Source organism: Mus musculus, chromosome 7 (assembly GCF_000001635.26).
Source record: "Mus musculus strain C57BL/6J chromosome 7, GRCm38.p6 C57BL/6J".
Lineage (NCBI taxonomy): Eukaryota > Metazoa > Chordata > Mammalia > Rodentia > Muridae > Mus > Mus musculus.
The window spans coordinates 45,491,839-45,515,938 of record NC_000073.6 but is presented as its reverse complement, the minus strand read 5'-3'; the positions used below and the strand labels follow the sequence as shown (position 1 = coordinate 45,515,938).

At 50.4% G+C, this 24,100-nt stretch overlaps 2 protein-coding genes across 20 annotated transcripts in view; one reads left to right on the top strand and one right to left on the bottom strand.

Annotated features, from left to right (window-relative positions):
* The window catches only part of Tulp2 (tubby-like protein 2), a 41,621-nt gene that overhangs the window by 7,708 nt on the left and 9,813 nt on the right, over window positions 1-24,100 (bottom strand). For 2 of the 16 annotated variants that reach the window (XM_006541017.4, XM_006541016.3), the window contains exons 1-4: window positions 2,152-2,241; window positions 1,736-1,768; window positions 1,233-1,284; window positions 383-521 (exon numbers count right to left, since the gene is read on the bottom strand). The exons of 2 other annotated variants lie outside the window; for them this stretch is intronic. In XM_006541017.4, coding sequence (XP_006541080.2) covers window positions 383-521; window positions 1,233-1,284; window positions 1,736-1,768; window positions 2,152-2,186 — 259 coding nt within the window. In that variant the 5' untranslated portion in view covers window positions 2,187-2,241. Of the gene's footprint in view, window positions 1-382; window positions 522-1,232; window positions 1,364-1,735; window positions 1,769-2,151; window positions 2,243-24,100 lie in introns of those variants that run through there. 12 more of the 16 variants (NM_001045555.2, NM_008807.3, XM_006541019.3 and 9 more) reach the window with 11 other exon arrangements.
* Window positions 5,531-23,265, top strand: Nucb1 (nucleobindin 1). Of its 4 annotated transcripts, none has more exons than NM_008749.2 (13): window positions 5,531-5,616; window positions 6,092-6,233; window positions 12,654-12,761; window positions 14,224-14,356; window positions 16,034-16,137; window positions 17,029-17,214; window positions 17,449-17,539; window positions 20,326-20,384; window positions 20,625-20,717; window positions 20,794-20,886; window positions 21,151-21,321; window positions 21,738-21,822; window positions 21,990-23,265. In NM_008749.2, exons 2-13 carry the CDS (start codon window positions 6,102-6,104, stop codon window positions 22,100-22,102), a joined length of 1,368 nt encoding a protein of 455 aa, NP_032775.1. In that variant the 5' UTR covers window positions 5,531-5,616; window positions 6,092-6,101; the 3' UTR covers window positions 22,103-23,265. The 4 variants fall into 4 exon arrangements, with proteins under 4 accessions (NP_032775.1, NP_001157134.1, XP_017177513.1 ...); NM_001163662.1 differs by having other exon boundaries at window positions 21,726-21,822; XM_017322024.2 differs by having other exon boundaries at window positions 5,608-5,849; window positions 21,726-21,822; window positions 21,990-23,022.

Genomic DNA, 24,100 nt, shown 5'->3' with positions numbered 1-24,100 from the left:
CTTAGGTTTCGCCCTCCAGTATCTCTTTGCTCTGCCTGGGTATTACCACAGGACCAGATAATCTCAAGGGCTCCTAAGAAACCCATAACCCAATCAATCTTGTGTAGAGAGATTCCAGGAGCCCCACGCTCAAATAAGCCACGCCCCTATGCTCTACCATATGCTCTTCCAACCTCCGTCCTAAGCTCCACCCCTAGGAATCCATAGGCTCCGCCCTGATATGTTAGAGACCTGACTTACAGCCCCATCTCTATCCTCAAAGAGGACCTCTTATAGGTTCCCCACCGCTGATGCCACCGAGTTCCCTCCCTGGGGCTAAGTTCCACCCTCTAGGATTCACTAGGCCCTGCCCTCAAGCGCGCCTAAACCCGGTCCACCAGACCAAGGCCCCAGCTGCTGTCACTCTGGAAGCGCTCCTCCCCGCGCCTTGGTCGCCGGTGCCTCAGGGTAGCATCAGGATTGGCCTGAACCATGAGGGGCTCCTGGCGTTTCCTGCGCTGCTTCTTCTCAAATAGCTGTCGCTGCAGAAGCAAGGAGGAAACCAGACACAGACAGGGGGGAGGTTGGCCTGGGAGAGTCCGGGTACCCTTCCTCCACAGGAGGCCCAGGTATCCAGTCCCTCCAGTCCTGTCCTGTCAGATCTGGTCTACTTTCACCTCCTCCTCCAAAGACTCTAGAACTTTTATTCCTTAAAATTTTTCCTCAGCCATTCTGGCAGAGGCTTGAGGGTTGCAATTTCCAGACTCACAACTTAGTCCCTGTTTCAAAATACAAAGGCCGGTATAAAGACTACAGAGTAAGGCCATCTCAGAAAATGACTAATTAGGCCCGAGAGAGGGCTAGGTTGGTAAATGGGCGAGCCATCTTATCGTCACCAGCTGAGTTCGAGTCCTAATGTTGTCACAGGAAAGAACCTGCCCCTGCAAGTTGTCTCCACACACATGCCATGGGGTTCGTGTACTCTACCCCAAATGAATGTAATTTAAAACCAAAAATAAACAAACACAATAAACTGGAAGGCTCACTGTAACTCTAGCACTCAAGCTGCACGTTTGAGAGCCAGGGCCAGGCCGCAAAGTCCTGTCTCAAAATAAAGCTGAATTCCTATTTTTTTCTTATTTCTTAATGAGAGAACCCGAAGTTCAGAGAAAACGAACACATGATTGGGGACTCTGAGCAACCTTCTGGAAAGGTTGGTTGGGAAGATGGAAGCGTGGGGTTCCAGGCCGTACCTGTTGTTCTAGCTTCTGCAGCCTCACGCCAGAGAATTCATCCTCCAGGGTCCTGAGAGAAACACAAACTAGTGGCCACAACTAGCAAGGGCAGCTCGCCTGTTCAAGAGCCCCCGCCCCTTGACCAATTTGGGTTCTGAGCACCTGTGATGTCACAGTAGGCAAGGGACCTGAACTTTTTAGGCCATTTATCTGCTTTTTCTCCCAGGGCCCCTCCCCATTTTAGGACCCTAGCTGAGATGCCAGGTTTTTGCCAGCATGGGAGACTCAGAGGTCCTTAGCTCCTTCCTCTCACAGACCTAAGTGTTTTCATCTGTACCTATTTCAAAAGGACAGAACCGTCCAGGCACCCCCCCCCCTCACATTCCTACAAAGTTGATGGTGGTGAGCCTGAAAATGGAGTCCCAAGCTGGGCGGACCCCCAAGCTGGGCGGATCCCTACGGTGCGCGCCTAAGTCCTTCCTCTCCCGTGAACACACTGCCCCTTAGGTTTCCCCACTCACTCTTTCTTCCACTGTTCATTCTCCTGAGACGCTCTAGAGGATTAGGAAGGCACAATCAAGATCTAGACCCCACATCTCAAAAGAGACCACCCTCTACTACCTGACCTCGGCCTTCATTGGCCTTAGCAACCCAAATCCCAGCTCCTCCCTGCGAGTTAGCAGCTTGTGTAGAGAGCTTTAAGCACAACAATCCAGCTCTCCACCAAATACCTAGCCAAGGCTTGTCCTGTTCCTGAGTTTTGGGGACTGGAGGCTTAGGGCCACAAATCCCAAACCCTCGGAGTCCACCTATCTGCAATCTCAGAGGCGTCCACCCTCCCTGGAGACAACTTGGTCATCTCACGGCCTAACAGTGAAGCCTGTACTCTAAACTTATCTGGACCCTTTCTCTGAAAGGGGTTCCCACAGGCACTTGCCCACTTCTTGGCCCTCTTGGCCCCTCACGGTCCATGTCCAACAGAGTAATGCTCCCAGGGCACTGGGGCAGGCGGATCCCTTGTTCTGGGGATTCTGAATTGGAACCAAGAGTCAACATTCCTTAAAGGGACCCAGGCTGGCTATATAGCTCTCTAGGGAGAGTACTTAAGAAATGAACAAGCTCAATGCCCAGGGGCCAGTGCCTGTAGTTCCAGCACTTGGGAGGTGGGGACAGCTGCTTGGAAGTTAGAGCTTAGAATCTATAAAGGCACTTCAGAAAATAAATAAATCAGTTATATAAAAACAGAGGGGGCTGGGGAAATGGCTCAGCGGTTAAGAGCACTGACTGAGCTGGGCGTGGTGGCACATGCCTTTAATCCCAACACTCGGGAGGCAGAGGCAGGCAGATTTCTGAGTTCGAGACTAGCCTGGTCTACAGAGTGAGTTCCAGGACAGCCAGGGCTACACAGGGAAACCCTGTCTCAAAAAACCAAGAAAAAAGCACTGACTGCTCTTTCAGAGGTCCTGAGTTCAATTCCCAGGAACCACATGGTGGCTCACAACCATCTGTAATGGGATCTGGTGTCTCTGAAGACAATGACAGTGTACTAACATAAAATAAATAAAATCTTAAAGAAGGAGGGGGGGCTGGCAGTCTTGGTAATTTACTCTTTTTTATTATGTATTTTAATAGCAAACTAACAGGATCAGCACAGAAGACAGTCAACATATAGTGAACGGATAGAATCTACTGTATGATAAAAATGCTACCAATACCATTTAGTTGCCGTCAATACAAAAACTTTTTTTTTTTTTTTTTAACAAATCGAGGGGGCTGGAGAGATGGCTCAATGGTTAAGAGCACTGACTGCTCCTCCTCCTGAGTTCAAATCCCAGCAACCTCATAATGGCTCACAATGGGATCTGATGCCCTCTTCTGGAGTGTCTGAAGACAGCGACAGTGTACTCAGATAAATTAAGTAAATAAATAAATTTTTTAAAAAAATCTAATGCTGGAATTGTCCAGAAAATTTTAACAGATTTATTTATAATTGTCATAAAGTTGAAGTGTTGAAATGTGTTCACTGAAATATTTTGCTTGCATTAATGCTTTATATCTTGCATCTATTTTTAAAATTCACACACACACACACACACACACACACACACACACACACACACACATACACACACACAAAAGTGGAGAACTACCCATATGCTCCTTCCAAAGTCTGGGGTGAGAAACTGCTCAGGACTTCAAAACAGACCTGCACTTCCAGAGTGCAGGTATTAGTGCTTTGCAGGAGGCTAGGGAGACCTATCTGGTTGGCCTTTTTGAAAATACCAATGTGTGTGCTCCCCATGCCAAGTGTGTAACAATTATGCCAAAAGATATCCAGCTAGCACACCACATATTCAGAGAATATGCTTAAGAGACCACTATGTGGGGAAAACTTCATTTTCAAAAAAAAAAAAAGTTTTTTTTTTCCCTCTTTTTCCTGTGAGTAGTTTTGAATGTTAGATATTGTACTGGCTAGTTTTGTATCAACTTGAAACATGCTGGAGTTATCACAGACAAAGGAGCTTCAGTTAGGGAGATGCCTCCATGAGATCCAGCTGTAAGGCATTTTCTCAACTAGTGATCAAGGGGGGAGGTCCCCTTGCAGGTGATGCAATCTCTGGGCTGGTAGTCTTGGTTCTATAAGAGAGCAGGCTGAGCAAGCCAGGGGAGGCAAGCCAGTAAGTAACATCCCTCCATGGCCTCTGCATCAGCTCCTGCTCCCTGACCTGTTTGAGTTCCAGTCTTGACATCCTTTGGTGATCAACAGCAATGTGGAAAGTGTAAGCTGAATAAACCCTTTCCTCCCCAACTTGCTTCTTGGTCATGATGTTTTGTCCAGGAATAGAAACTCTGACTAAGACAAATTGGTACCAGGAGTGGGGTATTCCTGTGACAACCTGACCATGTTTTGGAAAAGACTGTGGAAGGACTTTGGAACTTTGGGCCAGAAGATCCATTCAGTGTTAAGAGCTCTGTGAGATGTTGTGTAGGAGCTTGGAAGATAATGTTGAGAATAGTGCAGAAGATGGAGGCCTGGCTTGTGAAATTTCAGAGGGAAAATTAAAGACTCTTATCAGGGCCACTGCTATTTTGATTGTGAAGCTTCTGTGGTTCTGGTTAGCTGGGGCTGAAGAATCAGCTGTGATTAACAAGATACCAGAACTACTAAAGCGAAAACTTTGCATTACTGGGACTATTGATGCTTGTTAGCTGGAGCTAAAAAGTTATCTGTGATTAAGAAGAGACCAGCACCATTGAGGTGACATCTTCTGGGAAGTGTTTTCTGAAATCACAAAGAGGCTGCGTGACTAAGACAGATATCTTTTCCATGGAGTCAAAAGATACCAAAGTAGGGGCTGGTGAGATGGCTCAGTGGTTAAGAGCACTCATTGCTCTACTAGCAGTCCTGAGTTCAATTTCCAGCAACCACATAGTGGCCACGACTGCCTGTAATGGGATCTGATGCTCTCTTCTGATGTGTCTGAAGACAGCTATAGTGTACTTGTATATGTAAAATAAGCAAATAAATCTTTTTTTTTTTTTTTTAAATTACCCTCAGGACTGATGAGATGGCTCAGCGGTTAAGAGCTGTGACTGCTCCTCCAGAGGACCTGAGTTCAATTCCCAGCAACCACATGATGGCTCACAACCATTTGTAATGGGATTAGTTGCCCTCTTCTGGTGTGTCTGAAGACAGTGTACTCACATATAAATAAATCTTTTTTTTTTTAACTTAAAAAAAAGAAAAACAAACAAACAAAAAAGTTACCTTCAAAGATTTTTTTTTTTAAAGGTACCTAAGTATATGATTGCAAGTGGAAAACTAGGAGACAGAATCAGGTATTCGCAGCTTCTTCACTTTCATTTGTGTGTATTACCTACTTTTATTCTCAGCACAAGGATCTCTGTGACCTCTAGGCCATCCTGGTTTACACAGAGCTCCATCTAGGGATATGCAGTGAGACTCTGTTTAAAAAATAATGATCATATGCTATGTAGTTTCCTAACACTTGCAGGAACTTGTGGAGCGAAATTAAACGAGAAAACTACAACTCCCAAGAGACACCGCGGCAAGATGTCCGCAAAAGTTGTCCTGTCTCACCCCCTCCCCCAATCCCTGGGCATGCAGGGCTTTGAGTTTTACTTGAAAACGGACGCAGGAAATGTTGCGTTGAAGACTGTGAGCGTCCAAGAAAACCGGAAAGATTTTCAAAGATAAGGAAACCTCATCGGAAAGGGGCGGGGCCGTTAACGCGGGCGGAAGCTCAGAGTCAGCGTGGACCAATCAGTATTCTGGGGGCGGGCTCTCTGCGGGTGGAAAAGTGGGCGTGACTTAGGAGAGAAATCGCCAGAAACCTGGCGGAGGTTGCTGGCCTTAAAAAACGCCCTCAGCACTGGAGAGGTGAGGGGGGTTCAGAAGCCGTGGGCAAGAGGGGCTGGAGCGCGTGATACTTGTCCAGTGTCAGGCCTCGGCGGTCCCGGCAGAAGGGGAGGTTAGGGGCCTGGAATCACGGTTCGGGGGAGGATTCCCCTACTCAGGGAGCCGGAATGAGGGTCTGCGGATTGCGCTCCAGGAAAGGGAGGCTGGAGGCCTGGCGTCCGGGGTTGTTAGAGGCCTGGCATCCTGGGTTCCAGGTGACTAAACGCTTGGAGTCTTCATTTTTGCAAATCGGGTGGCGTGCACACTCGCTTCCCCAACCGGATACGGGGTTGGGACATCCTTAGCCAGGGATAGTACTACACGCCTGTAATTCCAGCGCTTGGAAGGGAGAGTCAGGAGGGTCAGGAATTCAAGGCCAACTTAGGCTACTTAATACACAGCTCAGAAAACCGTAGCAAAACAAGAAAAAAACCTCATTCTCCATCTCTCCTCACAGACCAGCCACGATGCCTACCTCGGTGCCCCGCGGGGCCCCTTTTCTTCTCCTACCACCTCTACTGATGCTGTCTGCTGTGCTGGCAGTGCCCGTGGACCGCGCAGCACCTCCTCAGGAGGACAGCCAGGCCACTGAGACCCCGGTGAGTAGCCCTGCCCTGGTCGCTGGCGTCTTTGCAGTGGTGCTTGCCATCCCCAGGGCCCTGGAGAAAACTCCAAGGGATCCCCTGTTTGATACGCTGAGGCGTGTCGTTTACCCGCCTTCCTTTGCCATAGTGAGTGTGTGAGACTTGCAAGCAGACCTGGGGGCAGTGACCTTTGAGATGTGGAAATCAAGACAGATCCCAAATGAAAACCTGTGTCACACCCTCATCTAAACTTTCCCCTCTGATCGTTAAGACCCTCTTTAACAAGGAATGAAGAAAACCTGAAAACCACATTTCCCAGTAGCACCGTCAGCAGCTGGATGCTACCACCTAGCAGGGCATTCTTGCTTCACGGAGCTCACGAGCAGTGTAGTTTAAGTGGGAAAAGGACACGGGAACTGCTGGTTTACTCATGCCAGTATTATTGAGCTCTGTGAAATCTTTGCTCCCAGAGAGTCCAAACTTTCAAACTCCAGGTCCCTGATTTATGGCCTGGTTCTTCCTGTAGCTCTCCCTAGCAATACAAGCTGTTGTTACCTCCTGAGACAGGTTGTTCCCAGCTCCTGTGTAGCGAGGCCTCCTGCCAGGCGTTAGTACTCAACTCTGTGAAATCTTGAAGCCTGAAAACCATTGTATCAGAGGAAAATAATAGAGCAGACAAGTTGTAAGTTTTTGCAGGTTCCAGGAGGGAGATGGAAGAGAAAACCAGGCTGTTTGAGACATGGGAAAAGTAGAGACGTTGAGCACTATGGGTCGTTAAGCAGCTATGTATCCAGATGGGGTTCTGCGGAATTGAGAGCGTCCTGGGGGTTGGGATAAGCATGCGTACGATTTGGGGTGATACTCAGAGAAAGGGAGGGAAGGAAGCCTTATGCTTTTGAAATGAGATATCTGAAAAAGTGGCAGTTTCAGCAATGGAGAGCAGCCATCAGCTACCCCTAGGGAGGGGCTTCTGGCCTGGAAGTACCTTATCTCATTAAGAAGATGGCCACACCCCCTATCCCTTAGCACATCTTGAGGTGAGTCAGCTTTCTTGGGCAGTGGATTCTTAGTCACATGACTGAAGGATTAGTCCGAAGGCTCTTAAGGGAGGGGACATTAATAGTATATAATGTTTGGGGCTGTTTAGGACAAATTCAGATTGTACTCGGTCGACCAGAAGGAAGTAGCTTCCCTTTAGTGGGCCTCAACACAGCTCAGATGTCTTCGATCTCCTCCCTTTTGTGGGGAATTTTCAATTTTCAGGAGATGCAAAGCTGATGATGATGAGGGAGGGGTTAATCCTCAGAGACCCTTAAGCCTGCCTGTGCTGTCTAACATTCCCCCAGGAGAGTTGAGACCCTAAAACTATGGAGGAGGTTATAGTGTTTTTAAGTGTTGAGTTGATCTAACTATTCACAGCTGAAGTGGGGGTCCCACTCAGTCAGTTTCAGTCCTTGCAGTAAGATCAAAGGGGACAGTTAGATGGAATTAGACTGTCATCTGAAGGTGGCCTAACTGAAAAGGATGGAAGATAAAATTAAGGTGGCAGCTTGGGATGAAATAGCTAAAGGTTAATGGGACCACTCCCTAGGCTACAATAGACACAAACCATTTTTACTATGAAGATCCCCATAGATTTCATTCCAAAGCTCTTTGCGCAAAGATTGGAGGTGCCAATGAGATGGCTCCGTTGGTCAAAGCCACTGGCTTGCCAGGCCTGCCTGTGTTCAATCCCTGGGATCCTCGTGAGGAAAGAAGAAAACCACCGAGTGTTGCCTTGGTCATGGTGTCCGTCCACAGATGTAAAACCCTACGACAGCAGGCCTGCTTGCTGTTCCACACAGTGTTACCTCCAACCCAGGAACTCACTTTACAGCCGAGAGGTGCAGCAGGAACTGTGGAGGGTGCTGCCTGCTGGCTGGCAGCCAGTTCATGCTCAGCTAACTTCCTTATGCAGTCCAGGACACCTGTCCAGGGAATGGTGCATCCCATGATGGGCTGGGCCCTTCTGAGTCAGTTAACAATCAAGACAGGCCTCTCAGGTCAGCCTGATCTACACGGTTCCTCAGTTGAGGCTATGCTAGGCTGTGTCATTTTGACAATTGAAGTTTACCAGGGTGTCCCTGTAGCCTCCTTGGCTCTGATTCCCAAGTTTGGTTATTAAACGACCAGGAAGTCAGTTACATCAGACTGGACACAGTGCACATATGGTTGGTTTTTGCTTTTTACAAAATAGATTTAGTTGTGAGAAGCAATTAAAACTCAAATTGGGGGCCAGGCACGTCTTTAATCCCAGCACTTGGGATGCAGAGGCAGGTGGATCTCTTAAGTTCAAGGCCAGCCTGGTCTACAGAGCTAGTTCTAGGACATCCAGAACTACACAGAGAACCCTGTCTTGAAGAAAAACAAAACAAAATAAAACCAACCAACCAAAGCAAAACTTAAATTGGGCTGGAGAGATGGCTCTGTGCTTATGAGCACTGACTGTTCTTCCAGAGGCCCTGAGTTTGATTACTAGCACTCACAAACTCCACATGGAGAAACCCTGCCTCAAAAAATTAAAAAAAAATAAAGAATAAAAGGAGACCATCCTTTAGAGGAGAGCGGTTAGAAAGAGAAGCCCTGTCTCGGAAGACAGAGTTCCACGTCTGTCTTCCTCAGAGTTCCTGTTGCTGTGACAAAACTCCAGGACCAAGAAGCAAGTCGGGGAGGAAAGGGTTTATCTGGCTTACACCTTCCACAGCACTGTTCATCACTGTGGGAAGCCAGGACAGGAACTCAAACGGGGCAGGAACCTGGAGGCAGGAGCCAAGGCGGAGGCTGTGGAGGGGCGCGCTGCTGACTTACAGCTGGATCTCACCTAGGCATTTCCTCGGCTGAGGGTCCTTCCTCTCTGATAACTCTAGCTTGGGTCAAGTTGACACACAAAACCAGCCAGTGCAATGTTCTCAGCCCTCAGGGGGGCAGCCCAAGGCTTGCTAGAGAAAAGGAAGAAACTCCATTTGTAACCACGAATGCCAGAAGGTGCCACTTGGGTCTTTTGACCCTTCCTCTGCTCCTACATCTTGGTTTTATATGGTGTTGATGGGACAGGTTGAGACAGTGGGCCTGGGCTGGAGAGGTAGCTCAGAGGCAAGAGGGCTGCTGCTCTTCCAGAGGAAGAGTTTAGTTCCCAGCACCCTGACTGGACTGCTGACACCTGCCTGTAAGTTCAGCTCCAGGGGGTCTGATGGCCTCTTCTGGCCTCCACTGGCACCTTCACACTCATGACATACACCAGGCACACACACAGAAAAAATACAAATAACTTTTTTTCTTTTTTGTTTGTTTTTTTGAGACAGGCTTTCTCTGTGTATCCCTGGCTGTCCTAGAACTTATTCTATAGATGAGGCAGGGCTCAAACGCACACTCACAGAGATCTGTCTCTGCCTCCTGAGTACTGCGATCACTGTGTGAGTGCGTCATCACCACCTGCAAAATACATCTTTAAAAAAGAAAAGAAAATGGGCCCAATATGTGTCAGTACTGCTGTTGTGGGACCACATGGAGGAACTGGGAGGGACATGTGTCCTCTGGTGTGTGCCCCCTGTGAGGGCAACATGGGTTACAGAGGGTCAGTCAAGGCCCTCAGAACCTAAGTAACAAGTTAATCTTGATTTGACACCTCAGCAGCCTCAAATGGCATCTCCACCACATTTAGAGTTAAGGCAACTGTCTGGGGACCCTGGGATCTCATACCAGGGCACACATGGTGCAAGGCAGGGCCAGGGCCTCCATTTTACATGCATTTACATATCTTGTGTGCATATATGGAGGTAAACCAGTATGTGTGGAGGTCAGAGGACAACTTGTAGGAATCATGTCTTCCTCTTTCCTCTTCCACGTCAGTGCCAAGAATCAATGTCAGGTTGTCAGAGTTGGCACAGTCACCCTTCCTTGCTGAGCCATCCTGCTGCCCCAAACAAACACCTTGCATTCTAGTCAGAGATTTGGTTCCCCTCCCATGGTCATGAGCCATAATGGCACATAGTGAAAGAATGTTAAAAAGAAAGCTCATGTCGGGCTGGTGAGATGGCTCAGCAGGTAAGAGCACCCGACTGCTCTTCCAAAGGTCCTTAGTTCAAATCCCAGCAACCACATGGTGGCTCACAACCATCTATAACAAGATCTGATTCCCTCTTCTGGTGTGTCTGAAGACAGCTACAGTGTACTTACATATAATAAATAAATAAATCTTAAAAAAAAAAAAAAAAAAGAAAGCTCATGTCTTGTCCCATCACTGCCCCTCAGACAGAGGCTAAGAGAGGTGTGAGACAGAGGCTTCTTTATTCCAGGAAGGAAGGGTACTAAGGGCGGGGGCTTATGGACCTGGGATGAAAGAGAAAGCCAAAGCCTGGGGATTCTCCAGTGGGAACCTTAGCAGAGGCCAAAGGAGGTGGGGCTGTGCCCTGTGAGCTATGGGAAGGACCTCGCCTGAGTCACAGAGTGTTGCCCCCCCCCCCCAGACAAGCTTAGTGAGTCCCTTCTTAGTGAGTCCCTTCCATGTTGTCAGATGGGTTTCTGGGTAATCAGGGTTTTCTTTTGAGTGTTCTTCCTCTTGTTGGTAAAAGTAAAATCTTTATCTTGGGGGTATGCTGCAGAGATGGTAGCTGCTGTTGAAAAGTACCAGGCTTGGTTCCCAGCACCCACAGTGCAGCTCACAACCACCTATAACTCCAGTTCCAGGGGATCTGATGCCTTCTGACCTCTCTGGGTACCAGGCACTCACATACATGTGGGCACAACACTTCTACATGTAAAATAAATCTAAACAAAACAAAACAAAACCCAGCAGCTTCTGGGAGAAGGGAGCTGGAGAAAAGGAAGAGGATGCTAACGCCATCGGTACCGTAGGAGGCCAGAGTGGGCATCAGGTCCCCTGGACTGGAGTTACAGGCGGTTGTAAGCCATCTGACGAGAGGCTGGGAACTGAACTCTGGGCCTCTGGGACAGCAGTACATGCTCTGAGCCAGAGTGTGTGTGAGAGACAGGGTCTCTCTGTGTCCTCTGGTTGTCCTGGAACTCACTTTGTGGACCAGCCTGAGCTTTAGGTCACAGAGGTCCTTCTGCCTCTGCCTCCTGAGTGCTGAGATAAAGGTGTGTGTTATCACACCTGGCTGTGTTTTTAATTGTGTGTGTGTGTGTGTGTGTGTGTGTGTGTGTGTGTGTGCGTGTGTGCATGTGAGTGTAGGCACTTGGGGAAGCCCAGAGAGGGCATCGAGTCTCCTGCACTGGAGTTGCAGGCAGTTGTGAGGGACCTCCTGTGGGTTCTTTGCCAGAGCAGTATGTTTTCTTCATTATCAAGCTGTCTTTCCACCCCAAAAGTTAATGGTTTTTAGTGAGAACCCAGAAACCTCAGCCCCAACAGTGAGGGTCTGTCCGCACCTGATACTCTGTGGAGTCCCTGCAGCTGAGGCCCCTCTCCATTCATCTCCAGGCCTGAGGATCTCCACTGCTTTAGTTTGGATTTTTGTGATTGTTTTAAAGGGAAGATCTCACCCTATAGCCCAAAACTGGGCTTGAACTTGAGGCAGTCCTCCTGCCTCAGCCCCCCAGTGCTAAGATCACAAGCATGTCCCACCAGACCTGGCTTCTCCTTAGAGTTTTCTTTTCATCTTTGTGGAGGCATGTGTGTTCAGGTTTTTATGCATGTTCATGTGTGTATAGGTACACATGCATGTCACACACACGGAGAGGCCACAGGGGGACCTCTGGTGTCCTTCCTCAGGTGCTTTACTGGGACCTGGGATTCACACAGTAGGTCAAGCTGTGGCTCCAGCGAGCCCCAAGAGATGCATCTGTCCCTGCTCTACAGCTGGCACGGCCAGCAGGCACTGGCACATTTGGCTTTCCTAACAAGATTTAGTTTTTACTTTCTTCTAAAACTTTTATTTAAAAGTTATTTGTGTGTGTGTGTATGTATTTATGGTGTGTGTGTGTGTGTGTGTGTGTGTGTGTATGTATGTATTTGTGCCATGTGTGTAGGTACAGAGGCCAGGCGAGGGCTTCAGGTCCCCTGCAGGTAGCATGATGGTTGTGAGCCACAGGAGTTGGGTGCTGGGCTCTTCGTCCTAAGTCTGACTCCAGCTCAGGCCCCCATGCTTATGCAGAGAGCATTTTACCCTTCAACATCTCTTCAGCCCTCCCGCCCCCTGGGATTTTCATTTCTTAAGTGCCATAGAACCTCCCAGGCGGTGGACACAGCAGAAGGTCAAGGGTTGGAGCCTGGACAGGCTGGCTCTGGCTGGCTCTTGAGGACTCGGCCAGTAAGTGATGCAGGCCTCCTGTTGTGTGTGGAAGGTGTATCTGCTGCAAGTTGGGAGCTGAGCTGTGGTCCTGGCTGGGGGAAACTTAGAAGATGAGGCAGGTGTTGCCATGCCCTCCCTTCCCCCTCAGGACACGGGCCTGTACTACCACCGGTACCTCCAGGAGGTCATCAACGTGCTAGAGACAGATGGGCACTTCCGGGAGAAGCTGCAGGCTGCCAACGCTGAGGACATTAAGGTGCGCTGGGGTTGGGCTATGAGGGGCTATGCTCGAGGGAGCTTGTGGGGCACAGCTGGGAGGGAGTCTGGGAACTCCTCAAGATGTGTTTAAACCTGGACATGAGCTCTCTGCTCTGCCATCTATCAGCTAGGGGATGTCCATTTGCTGTGCCTCAGTTTCTCTCCAGTGAAGATGTAGCCATGTTCCCTTCTTAAGTTCTTCTCTGACTCATCTGATTGGCTTCTATTTAGTTATTTTTTTGCTGTGACAAAACTGTCAACAGAAGCAGCTTATGGGAGGCTTTACCCTTGTTCACAGTTCAAAGGCCTCATAGGCAGAGTTTGCAGGGGGCGGGCCAGGCAGTGGGCTGTGTTGGATCCCCAGTCAGAGATGGATGCCTGCTGATGCTCATCTACCCTTCTTTTCATTCAGTTCTGGAGCCCAGCTTATGGGATAGTGCCGCCAGCATGGAGGGAGGGGCGTCACACCTTAATTAACCCTGTCTAGAAACTCCCTCTTAGATATGCTCACACGTTTGTCCTCTAGAGAATTCTAGGCTTTGTCAAGCTTACATCCTTCACCATCAGCAGGGATGTGCATGATGGGAGTGGGCGCAGGGTGTCAGCATCCCCGATGACAGATCTGGGTTACAAAAGAAGCTCTCTTACTGCCTTCAGCTGTTTGCTGGTAGCCCCTTGGGGCTGATGGGCAGGCAGTGTTGCAGGGCCTTGTACCCAGCAGAGACGCTGGTGAGCCCTGGAGTGCTGTGAGCAGTGGAGGCCAGGGTCAGCTCTGATGGTGGAACGGATGAGATTGGGCATGGCCCGAGAAAGCACCAAGCTTAGCACTCGTGGGTGGGTGGGTAGGTGATGGTGACGCCTGGAGATGCGTCCTAAGGTGGACGTGTTGTCTCTGTTGAGTATTGAAAGACAGGAATTGGCTGAGCATGGAGGCGCGCACACCTTTAATCCCAGCACTCGAGAGGCAGAGGCAGGCGGATTTCTGAGTTTGAGGCCAGCCTGATCTACAGAGTGAGTTCCAAGACAGCCAGGGCTATACAGAGAAACCCTGTCTCAAAAAACAAAAAAGAAAGAAAGAAAGAAAGAGAGAGAGAGAGAGAGAGAGAGAGAGAGAAAGGAAGGAAGGAAGAAAGAAAGAAAGAACGAACGAACGAACTGATTTGAAAGAGGTGTCAGGAGAGCACTAGTGGCCCTATGGTGAGAACAGACTTGTGAGTGTGAGCGCTCCCAGTCAGTACCGGGTCTGAGGTGAGCAGGGCCTCTCAGCAAAGCTCAGGCTCCATCCTGCTCATCTGGGCTCCCAGGTACCAGGGCAGGCCACAAGCAGGAAAAACATGAGCATAATGGAGCTTCAGGAACACTGGAGTTGAGTGGTTTGGGGTGTAGGGTGCACAGTGGGCTGCCCAGCACACCCCCTTGGTGTCCGCCTGACTGGGGGACCCCCCCCTCTGTCCTTGAAGAGTGGAAAGCTGAGCCAAGAGCTGGACTTCGTCAGCCACAACGTCCGAACCAAGCTGGATGAGCTCAAGCGACAGGAGGTGTCGAGGCTGCGGATGCTGCTCAAGGCCAAGATGGATGCAAAGCAGGAGCCCAGTGAGCGTGGGTGGCTGGGGGTACCTGGGTGGGGCCTGGCGTTCTTTTCCTTCTGGCACACTTTCTCTTTTTTATTTATTTTATTTTATTTTTTGGTTTTCCAAGACAGGGTTTCTCTGTGTAGCCCTGGCTGTCCTGGAACTCACTCTGTAGACCAGGCTGGCCTCTGCCTCCCAAGTGCTGGGATTAAAGGCGTGCGCCACTGCTGCTCGGCTCTGGCACACTTTCACATTGACATTATTCTCTCTGCTTCTCCCGCCTTTTTGTTTATTGGGGGAGGGGTGGTGGAGAGTTTGCCTTTCTGAAACAGGGTCTCATACAGTCAGGCTAGCCTCAGTCTTACTGTGCAGCCAAAGATGACTTTAGACGCCGGGTCCTTCTGCATCCACCTCTGAGTGCTGGTATAGAGCCACCACATGTTCCTGCTTCTCCCTTGAAATATCTTTAGTACACTACAGTAAGGGCCTGGGAGATGGGCCCCCAAGCCTGGTGACCTGAGCTCGTATCCACATATGCTGGGGAGGAGACAACCCACTCCATAGAGTTGACCTCTGACCTTCACATAAACTCTCTGTACACCCGTGTGCACATGCATGCACACACACATAGGCGCACACACATATAAACCGAGTAACAACAGTACGCTGCCTAATCACACTGCCAGCCCCTTACGAGTGGACTCTAGGCAGGCGCTCCACTGCAGCCCTGCCCCCTGGTTTCCCCCCTGAAAATCCTCTATCCCTCCCCCTCTCCCCCTGCTCACGAACCCACCCACGCCCCGCAGCCCCCTTTTAAAACTTACTCTGTACCCAGACAAGCCCAGAACGTACAATCCGTCTCAGCCTACCGAGTAGCTGGATGACAAGCCTGTACCATCCCCACCTACATGGGGCAAGTCCTTATGCCTGGTACTGGAGAAGACCTGTCTCAGCAGATACCATAGCATAACACAAAGCTAATGAAAACTGCACAATGGCTAAAGGAACCAGTAGCTTAAACGTCTGCCAGCTGTGGCGTGGATAAATAAAATGTGCTCTACCTGCACCATGAAACATTAGTGAGCTCTAAAAAAGGTCTGAGAAACTGGCATGCAGAATAGTGGAAATAAACCTGGGAAACAGGATGCTGTCCAAAGCTGGGACCTAGGCTGTAAAGCACATGGAATGTCCCCAGTGGGCTGGGGAGAGAAAAAGGGCATGGTTCTTTTAGGGATGACAACAGTACCCTAAAAGTCATGGTGATGGAGTTTGTGTGTAACTGTGAACATTCTAAAACGCCATCAAATTGTATGCTGTAAATGAGTGGGTTCAGCACTTGGCAAGACGGCGCAGCCTGTAAGGCACTTGCTGCCAAGGCTTGGTAGCAGCCTGATCAGAGACATACACACACTCACCTCCATTGCTACACAAACCAATCAGGGCTAATCATGGAGCCCGTGTCATTAGGCTGTAGTGTCGAGGCAGGGCCTGGCATTGCTGTCATTGTGGTTACTGTTATTTTTAGCACCAGAGTCAGTGGCAGGCTCAGGTCCTCAGACATCCTCCAGGCCCATGTGCCATCCTTTTTGCCTGCGTGGCCTCTGTGGCTCTCCTCTCTGCATTCCTGCTCTCAGTTAGGAACTCTGACAGAAAAGCCGTGACGTGATGGGTGGTGTTGGTTTGCCTTTCCCTTACCCAGACTTGCAGGTGGACCACATGAACCTCCTGAAGCAGTTTGAGCACCTGGACCCTCAGAACCAGCACACGTTTGAGGCTCGGGACCTAGAGCTGCTGATCCAGACGGTGGGTGAGGGTGAGCGGGTGAGCAGAACTGGGTCCTGCCTCCTGGTAGAGGGCAGTGGTGCTGGGCTGGGCTAGCTCAGCACATCTCTGCTTTTCTACAGAAAAACAGGGTGGCTAGGGCTATGTGATGGAATCTGTTCTCTGCATTGTAGGGTGCTTAGAGCAGTCCTGGGCTTTATCCACTAATGCCTAAGACTTCCATCTGATGTAACAAGGAAAAACTAGTCTGGGGTTGACAACTGGCCCTTGGTGTACAGCCACCTGGGGAGTGCAGCTGTCCCCATAGCAACTGTGTTAGTCCCTTGTTGCTGCAATTATCGTTACTAAGTAGCTTGAGAAAGTATGAATTCATTGTCTTATAAGAGTTGCTCTGAGCCAGTGTCTTGATATGTAGCCCAGGCTGGCTTGGAATTTGCCATACTCGGGATCTGAGAGATGGCTCAGTGGTTAAGAGCACCTGCTGCTCTTCCAGAAGACCCAGGTTCAATTCCCAGCAACCACATGGCAGTTCACATTTGTCTATAACTGTAGTTCCAGGGGATCTGACACCTTCACACAAGCATACATGCAGGCAAAACACAAATGCACAGGAAATACAAATTTTTAAAAAAATGCTTTTGCCATTCTCCTGCCTCACCTTCCTGAGTGCTGGGATTTTTCTTGGCTGCCCAAGCCATGCTGCTTTCTGTATTAAGCCTACTTCACATACCATCCCTGCTCATTCCTGAAATGCTGAGCTCGCGGGGGACTCGAAAGATTCACATCCAAGCCGCTACTTTGGGAAAGCACCCCAGGGTTTGCTGTGGACAGACCCAACCACGGAGACCAAGGAAGTGAGGTCATGCAGGTGTCTAAGGACAGGAGGAATGTGACCCTCTTGCCTCTCCACAGGCCACCCGAGACCTCGCCCAGTATGACGCTGCACACCATGAAGAGTTCAAACGCTACGAGATGCTCAAGGAACATGAGAGGAGACGATACCTGGAGTCTCTGGGAGAGGAGCAGCGGAAGGAGGCCGAGAGGAAGCTCCAAGAGCAACAGCGCAGACACCGGGAACACCCCAAAGTCAATGTTCCTGTAAGGACCCCCATGTATGTTTTACCATGTCCAACTCCTAAGCAGAAAATGAGTGCAGATGCAGAACTACAACTCCCAAGAGTCCTTAAGGCAAAAAGTCCACCTACCTGAGTGCTGGGAATTGTAGTTCTGGCTTGAGGGAACTAAAGTTTATTGGATGGGCACCTAGGGCTGTCTACCCTGATACAGTGGCTCTCAGACTCACTGTTCACAAGCGCCTGTTCTTCTCCACAGGGCAGCCAAGCCCAGTTGAAGGAGGTGTGGGAGGAGTTGGATGGATTGGACCCCAACAGGTTCAACCCCAAGACCTTCTTCATACTGCATGGTAAGGGGGGGAGGGGGGTTCCAGACCCGGGCTGATGTGACAGGTTCTGATGGTTCATAGCCTGACTGGCCAAATATCCTGCCCCTCCGTGTTGGTAGGCCTGAGATCTCCCATGGCCAAGCATTTCTCTTCAATATTTTTTTCCTCTGTATTCTAAGGAACGGCCATGTCCTCTAACTGAGCAGACCTGGCTTGAGGAGTACATAAAGAACTACAACTCCCAAGAGCCATGGAGACAAAAAATCTTGGTGCCTATGTGAAACTGCCGTGGGAGGTAGGGGGAAACTGCCTGGAAAGATGGCTACTCTTCCAGAGGACCCCTGTACTCACACGGTCCTCACAGCTATCTAATTCCAGCTCAGGGGATCCGATGCCCTCTTGACCTCTGAAGGCACTAAGCACACATATGATACACATGATACAAGTAGGCAAAATATCCATACACAATATATACGTGTGGGTGTACACACACACACACATACACACACACACACACACACACACACACTTTTAAATAACCCTGCCACTGGGCTGTTGGGTTCGAAGCTTTTAGGCTTCAGAGAATGAAGTCTGTTGGCTGCCATAGTAGCCAGAAGCCTGGGGCCCCGAGAGCCCTGCCTGGCAACCTGAGTTTGATGTGTGGAACATACATGACAGAAGGAGAGGACCAAGTCCCATGTTGACCTGTGACCTCTATGCTTGAGTTGTGTTCCAAGTGCACCCATACCTAGGCTCACAAATGCATTCAAGCTAAACAAAATATAACATTTTGGTTTTGTTTTGGGGTTTTTGTTTTTGTTGTTGGTTTGGTTTGGCTTTGATTTTTTTGAGACAGGGTTTCTCTATGTAGCCCTGGCTGTCCTAGAACTTACTCTGTAAGCCAGGCTGGCCTTGAACTCACAGAGATCTGTCTGTCTCTGGCTCCCGGTTACTGGTGTGTGCCACTACACCCATGTTGTAAGGGTTTTCAGGTTTAGGGAATAAGGAAATGGTTCAGTTGGTTAAGCACTTGCCTTACAAGTTCAAAGAACCGCGTTCAGACCCTCAGAACCCAGGTAAACCAGGTAAGGTAGTGACTCCCTATACTCCCAGTGACGGTGAAGCCAAGGGCAGAGACAGGCAGGTCCCTCGAAGCTCATAGGCCAGCTAGCTGACCCCACTTCCTGCAGTTCCAGAGAGACCCTCTCTGGAAGAAAACAAGGACAGGGACGTGTGAGGTCTTCTGACCACTGAGCTGTGCTGTGCATGCTTGCATTCACACCCACACAAGTGCACACGCAGCACACACACCCAGCAGCTCACAAACACCTGTAACTCACCAGCTGCAAGGGATCCCGTGCCTCTGGCCCTGAAGGCAGCGCACTTCTATGCACACACCTATGTGCAGACGCATGCACATAATCTAAATTTTTTACTTAAAAAAAAATACTACTATTGTAAAACTGGAACCTCGAGCCATGTACAGTGGAGCCGGTGGAGCACCTGGGCGACCCAGGTCCCAGTGAGCGGTTTAGGAGTTCACCCTCACCGTGAGACCCAGCCTCAAAAGCATCCCAGTGCACACCGTTAATCCCAGCACTCGGGAGGCAGAAGCAGGCAGATCTATGAGTTCCAGGTCAGCCTGGTCTATAGAACAAGTTCTAAGACGACCAGGGATACACAGAGAAACCCTATCTGAAAAAGTTTAATAATAATAAAATAATAACAATAATAATGCAACTAGACCTGCACTCCCAGGCAGCTCCTCGTTCAGCCCCCATCTCAACCCCTCCATTCCATATTGGCATCTGCCATTGTGCTTCCTGTCTGTGATTTTGGCTCCAGTTCCCCTACGTAAACACAGTCTATGCCACTGGAGTTAATGCCATTGCAACTTTAGTCCCCCCGTGTGACCAGTGGCCGCTCAGTTGGAAGGTGTAGTCCCAGAGACACATGGAAAAAGGGAGGGTAAAGGGGGGTGACAGAGCTGTGTGGTGCAGTTGTGGCCCGCACAAGGCCCCCGTGCAGTCTTCAGTGCCATTGAGAAGACAGAAAGGGAGTTCCAGACTGATGGGCAGAGCCTGCTGCCACACGGGCAAGAGAAGCAGGCACCCGAGAGTGCTCCCCAGACTTCCAGGGCTGTGGCGCACAGAGAGGATTAGGAGCAGACCGTCACCTTGAAGGGTTGACAGAATCTCTGGACTGTTCCAGACAGTCAGGCAAAGGCCAGACCTAAGAGCCTTGTGAGTGGCCAGAAATGCTGGTGGCTGGCTTGTAGGGAGGGGACTGAAGTGGGTCTAAGTCTGCCATGGCTTTGAGGGTCACGCGGGCAGGCAAGGACTATCTATCCCATGATGCTCAGGCCTCCCTAGTCACTGGAGTGAATTTGGACCTGGTTCTCAGAGGGCAGAGGTCACAAGGCCCCTGGATTCCATTCTTGGGTCCCTGTTTGCTAAAGAATGGTTTTGGTTTGTTGGTGTTTGGGTTGTTTGTGGTTTTGGTTTTGTGTTTAAGACAGGGACACTATGTAGCCCTGGCTCTCCTGAAACTCACTCTGTAGACCAGGCTAGCCTGAAACTCAAGATTTCTGCCTGGCTGTAACTCAGAGAGGCTGGGATTAAAAGGGTATGCCACCATGCCCAGCCAGAATGCATGCTGATAAGAACAGGTCCTGCTGGCCTACAGGCCATGGCCACCATTGTCCTCTGCTGAGAGACCTCACGCCCTCCCACAATCCCTTCTCTAGCTTCTCCCTTAGGGCCAGACTCATGCAGCCCTGTCGCTAACATATCTCTTCTCATCCCTAGACATCAACAGTGATGGTGTCCTAGATGAGCAAGAACTGGAAGCTCTCTTTACCAAGGAGGTGAGTGTAATGGAAGCTTTGTGAGCGAGACATACTTCAGCCTCTTACGCCCTAACCTATCCTCTGCTTTCCTGTCAGTGAGGGTGCAGGAAAAACTGTAAGTCCCAGCAGCCCCTAGAGACAAAGAAGCCATGAATAGTGAAGCAGGCGCCACTGGTCCTCTGGGGGGGGGGTAAGTCCCCCAAGAGTGGCGGTGTTCTGCGCCCCTCAGCGTGTCACGCTTCTCCCTTCACCCTGCAGCTGGAGAAGGTGTATGACCCGAAGAATGAGGAGGATGACATGAGAGAGATGGAGGAAGAACGGCTTCGCATGCGGGAGCACGTGATGAAGAATGTGAGAGACGCCATGCGGAGGGTGGGCAGTGGACAACAGGCTCAGCACAGTCACTAACCTTGGTCTGGCTCCCCAGGTGGACACCAACCAGGACCGGCTTGTGACCCTGGAGGAGTTCCTGGCATCCACCCAGAGGAAGGAGTTCGGGGACACTGGGGAGGGGTGGAAGGTGAGGACACGGGAAACCCTCAGACCTTAGTGTCTCCCGGGTCCAGCCTTTCCTTCAGCACCTCTGGCTCTCTCCTGCCCTTCCTTCTGGTTCCGAATTCTGCCATTCCCTATCTAGACCCCTGTTCTTCTTTCTGTAGTCTTTAGCAAACACTCTGTTTCCAGTCAGGTAGCACACACATGCACCCCAGCCTCCGCCCCTCTCCCGCTCAGTGAGGCTGAGCTTGCCCTAACTGATCGCCTGACCCTGTCCTGTGCCCTGCAGACAGTGGAAATGTCCCCAGCCTACACAGAGGAGGAGCTGAAGCGTTTTGAAGAGGAGCTGGCTGCCCGGGAAGCTGAGCTGAATGCCAGGGCCCAGCGCCTCAGCCAGGAGACAGAGGCCCTGGGGCGCTCCCAGGACCGCCTGGAGGCACAGAAGAGAGAGCTGCAGCAGGTGACCAGTGGGGGAATTCGGGCCCATTCTCTGGTTCTCTTAGGACCCTTTTCTTTATCCAAATGGGTATCTTCAGGGTGGGATGGCCTGTAGCTGCCATGTTAGGAATCTTAGATACATACATGCAGGTGATAGCTGCCGTCATTAAAGGGGCAGAGGATTTTCCATGCCTGACTGTGCATGGCAGCCATTTTACATGAGGCAGTGAGGGGAGCCTAGAGTTCAGTGTGGGAGCACCTGAGCCACGACAGGAGACAATGGAATCCTAACTAGTGTGGATCCCAGCTCAGTGACGAGGAGCCAAGGCCATGGGGAAGAAAAGGGACTGTGGCCCCTTAGCAGTTGGCTATAGATAGCATCTTCCTGGGGCCATAACCTCCTGACTGTGCATCTGCCTCCTGCAGGCTGTTCTGCAGATGGAGCAGAGGAAGCAGCAACTGCAAGAACAGAGCGCTCCGCCTTCCAAACCTGACGGGCAGCTGCAGTTCCGTGCAGACACAGGTACGGCTCTGTGCCCTGGACACTGAAGGAGGAAGACCGGGTCCCAGGCCCCTAAGACAGAAGCAGGGGATTCGTGACTGAGTCTCAGGCTGAGGAAGGAGGCCTGAGAATCCTGTTTCCCGTGTTGAGGAATTTTATCTAACATCATTCTCCTGTTTCCTCTGCAGATGACGCTCCTGTCCCAGCTCCAGCAGGTGACCAGAAAGATGTGCCTGCTTCTGAGAAGAAGGTCCCAGAGCAGCCCCCTGAGCTGCCACAGCTGGATTCCCAGCATTTATAACTCCTCAGAGACCCCAGCCCTCAGGTTCCCACAGACAGTGTGGAAGCCAGATGAAGTGGCCTTGCAGCCTCCCTGGGGACCAACGCCCTCATGGCCTCCTGGGAGCAGAACAGGGGCTACCCTGTTCCTCAGATGTGCTTCTGCTGGTCTACCATTCTCTGCTCTCAGCCTCTGGGTCCAGGTTCTGCCTCCCTCTCTCGCTCCCTCCCTCCACTGTCAGGGATTAACTACAGGAGCTGAAGTTGCAGGAGAGCTCGCTCACCTCACCTGGAGTGCACACTCCAGGCCTGCCCACCTGCCTACTTTGCTCTTCTCTGTTCCAGGCTCAGCCTCTCTGCTTCCTGTACCTAGTGTCACTGGATCACAGGACCTTGGCTTAGTGTCTCTGACTCTGCCTTCTGTGGAGCCAATGATCTCAATTCCTTTTGGTGGCTAGAGGCCACCAGGATGTGGGGTGTTCTTCAAGTAGCTATCAGCTCTGCCTGGGACTCCTGGCCTTTACCACCACCCCATCAGCCTACCCTAACTCCCAGGCTCAATACCTACCCCATGGCCCCAGGAGGTACCCAGATATGGCTACACCCCTAGCTGAGGTCCAACCCTGCTCAGGGCTCCTGAAAATTGGTTCACCAACTTCCCTGGCTTCAGGCCACACTGCTGTGTCCTGCTCTGTGCCCCAGTTCCATCCAAATATAGCCCGGCACAAATAAACATTAGTGTATCTGTGTGAATATCCTGCCCTCTTCCAAGCCCTGCCTGCACGCACGCCACCTGCTCACCTCCCTGGTATCCTAGGGCACATGACTTTCCCTGCCAGGAGACTTGCCAGGCGGCTTTCTGTGTGCTCTTGCCACAAGGGCCTCGCTGCTTCATTTTTGCCATGGGAACAGAAAACCTAAACCTGAGCTTGAAAAAAAAAAGTTTACTATCTTAAATAATTAAAAATATATATTATTAAGGGTCTGTGGCTCAGTTGGCATAATGTGTGCCTAGCATGACGGAGGCCCTGTATCCCACAGTCCACGTAACTGGGGTACAGGGATAAATGCCCGTAATCCTAGTGCTTGGGAGGTAGAGGCAGGAAGATCAGGAGTTCATTGTCATCCTAGGCTGTGTTATAAGTTCAAAGCCAACCTAGACTATATGAAGCCCTGTGCCCAAAGACAAAAACAACAAAAAAATGACCAAACACCAGGCAGGGAGGCTGAGAGATGTGGGTGGGTCCTTTGAGTTCAAGCCAGACATGTTTAGGGGCCATGGAGATGGCTCAGTTGGAAAAGTGCTCGTGCAGGCATGAGGAGCTCAGTTTGGATTCTTGTCACCCAGGTATTACTTATGACCCCAGCAACAGGGAGGCAGAAGCAGGCCACACCCTGGGATCACAATTCAAGCCTCAACCACAGGTTCTGTCTCAACATGTGCTCTGACCTGCACAGTGTGTGCAGCGCGACAGCGCCAGGATTACAGGAAATGTCCCAGTCTCCTATCTTCTGTGTCAGTTACTGGGACATAACTCCATGATCCCACATAGCTGTGACAACTCCAGACTGCACCAACATCCAGACTTTTTTGTCAGTGGGAGACTGCTCCCCAAAGCACATGCCCATGCGGCTTCCCACTCAAGTCCCATTGGTCTTGAGGCCTCCCGTGGCCATGAGAACACCAGGATGGTGGCTACCTGTGGTGCTTTGTCCTCATCTTGGATGGGGACAGTCTCTGAAGAAATTAGGAGGCCTTCATTTACATAAGGGCATAAACAGCTGCACCCAGACCAAGTCTCACCACATCACGTTGATGTCACAGGAGCTGTGCATCCCTTATCTCCCACTCTCCATATTATCTTGAATCTCCCAAGATCACCTGAAGCTGTGGTTTCACAGAAAGGAGTAATGGCTGGAGTCTTAGGAACCAGTCTTGTGGCTCTTCCCTTTTTTATCTACCTGGAAGTGCTTGTAGGCTCATTACCTTAGACCTGGCTACCCCTGGTTAGCAGCCATG

Coding starts and splice junctions, on each gene's coding strand:
- Nucb1 (NM_001163662.1), top strand. CDS start 6,102: ATGCCTACCTCGGTGCCCCGCGGGGCCCCTTTTCTTCTCCTACCACCT. Junction 20,385..20,624: donor AAGCTCTCTTTACCAAGGAG/GTGAGTGTAATG, acceptor TTCACCCTGCAG/CTGGAGAAGGTGTATGACCC. Junction 21,322..21,725: donor AGAAGAGAGAGCTGCAGCAG/GTGACCAGTGGG, acceptor TGCCTCCTGCAG/GCTGTTCTGCAGATGGAGCA.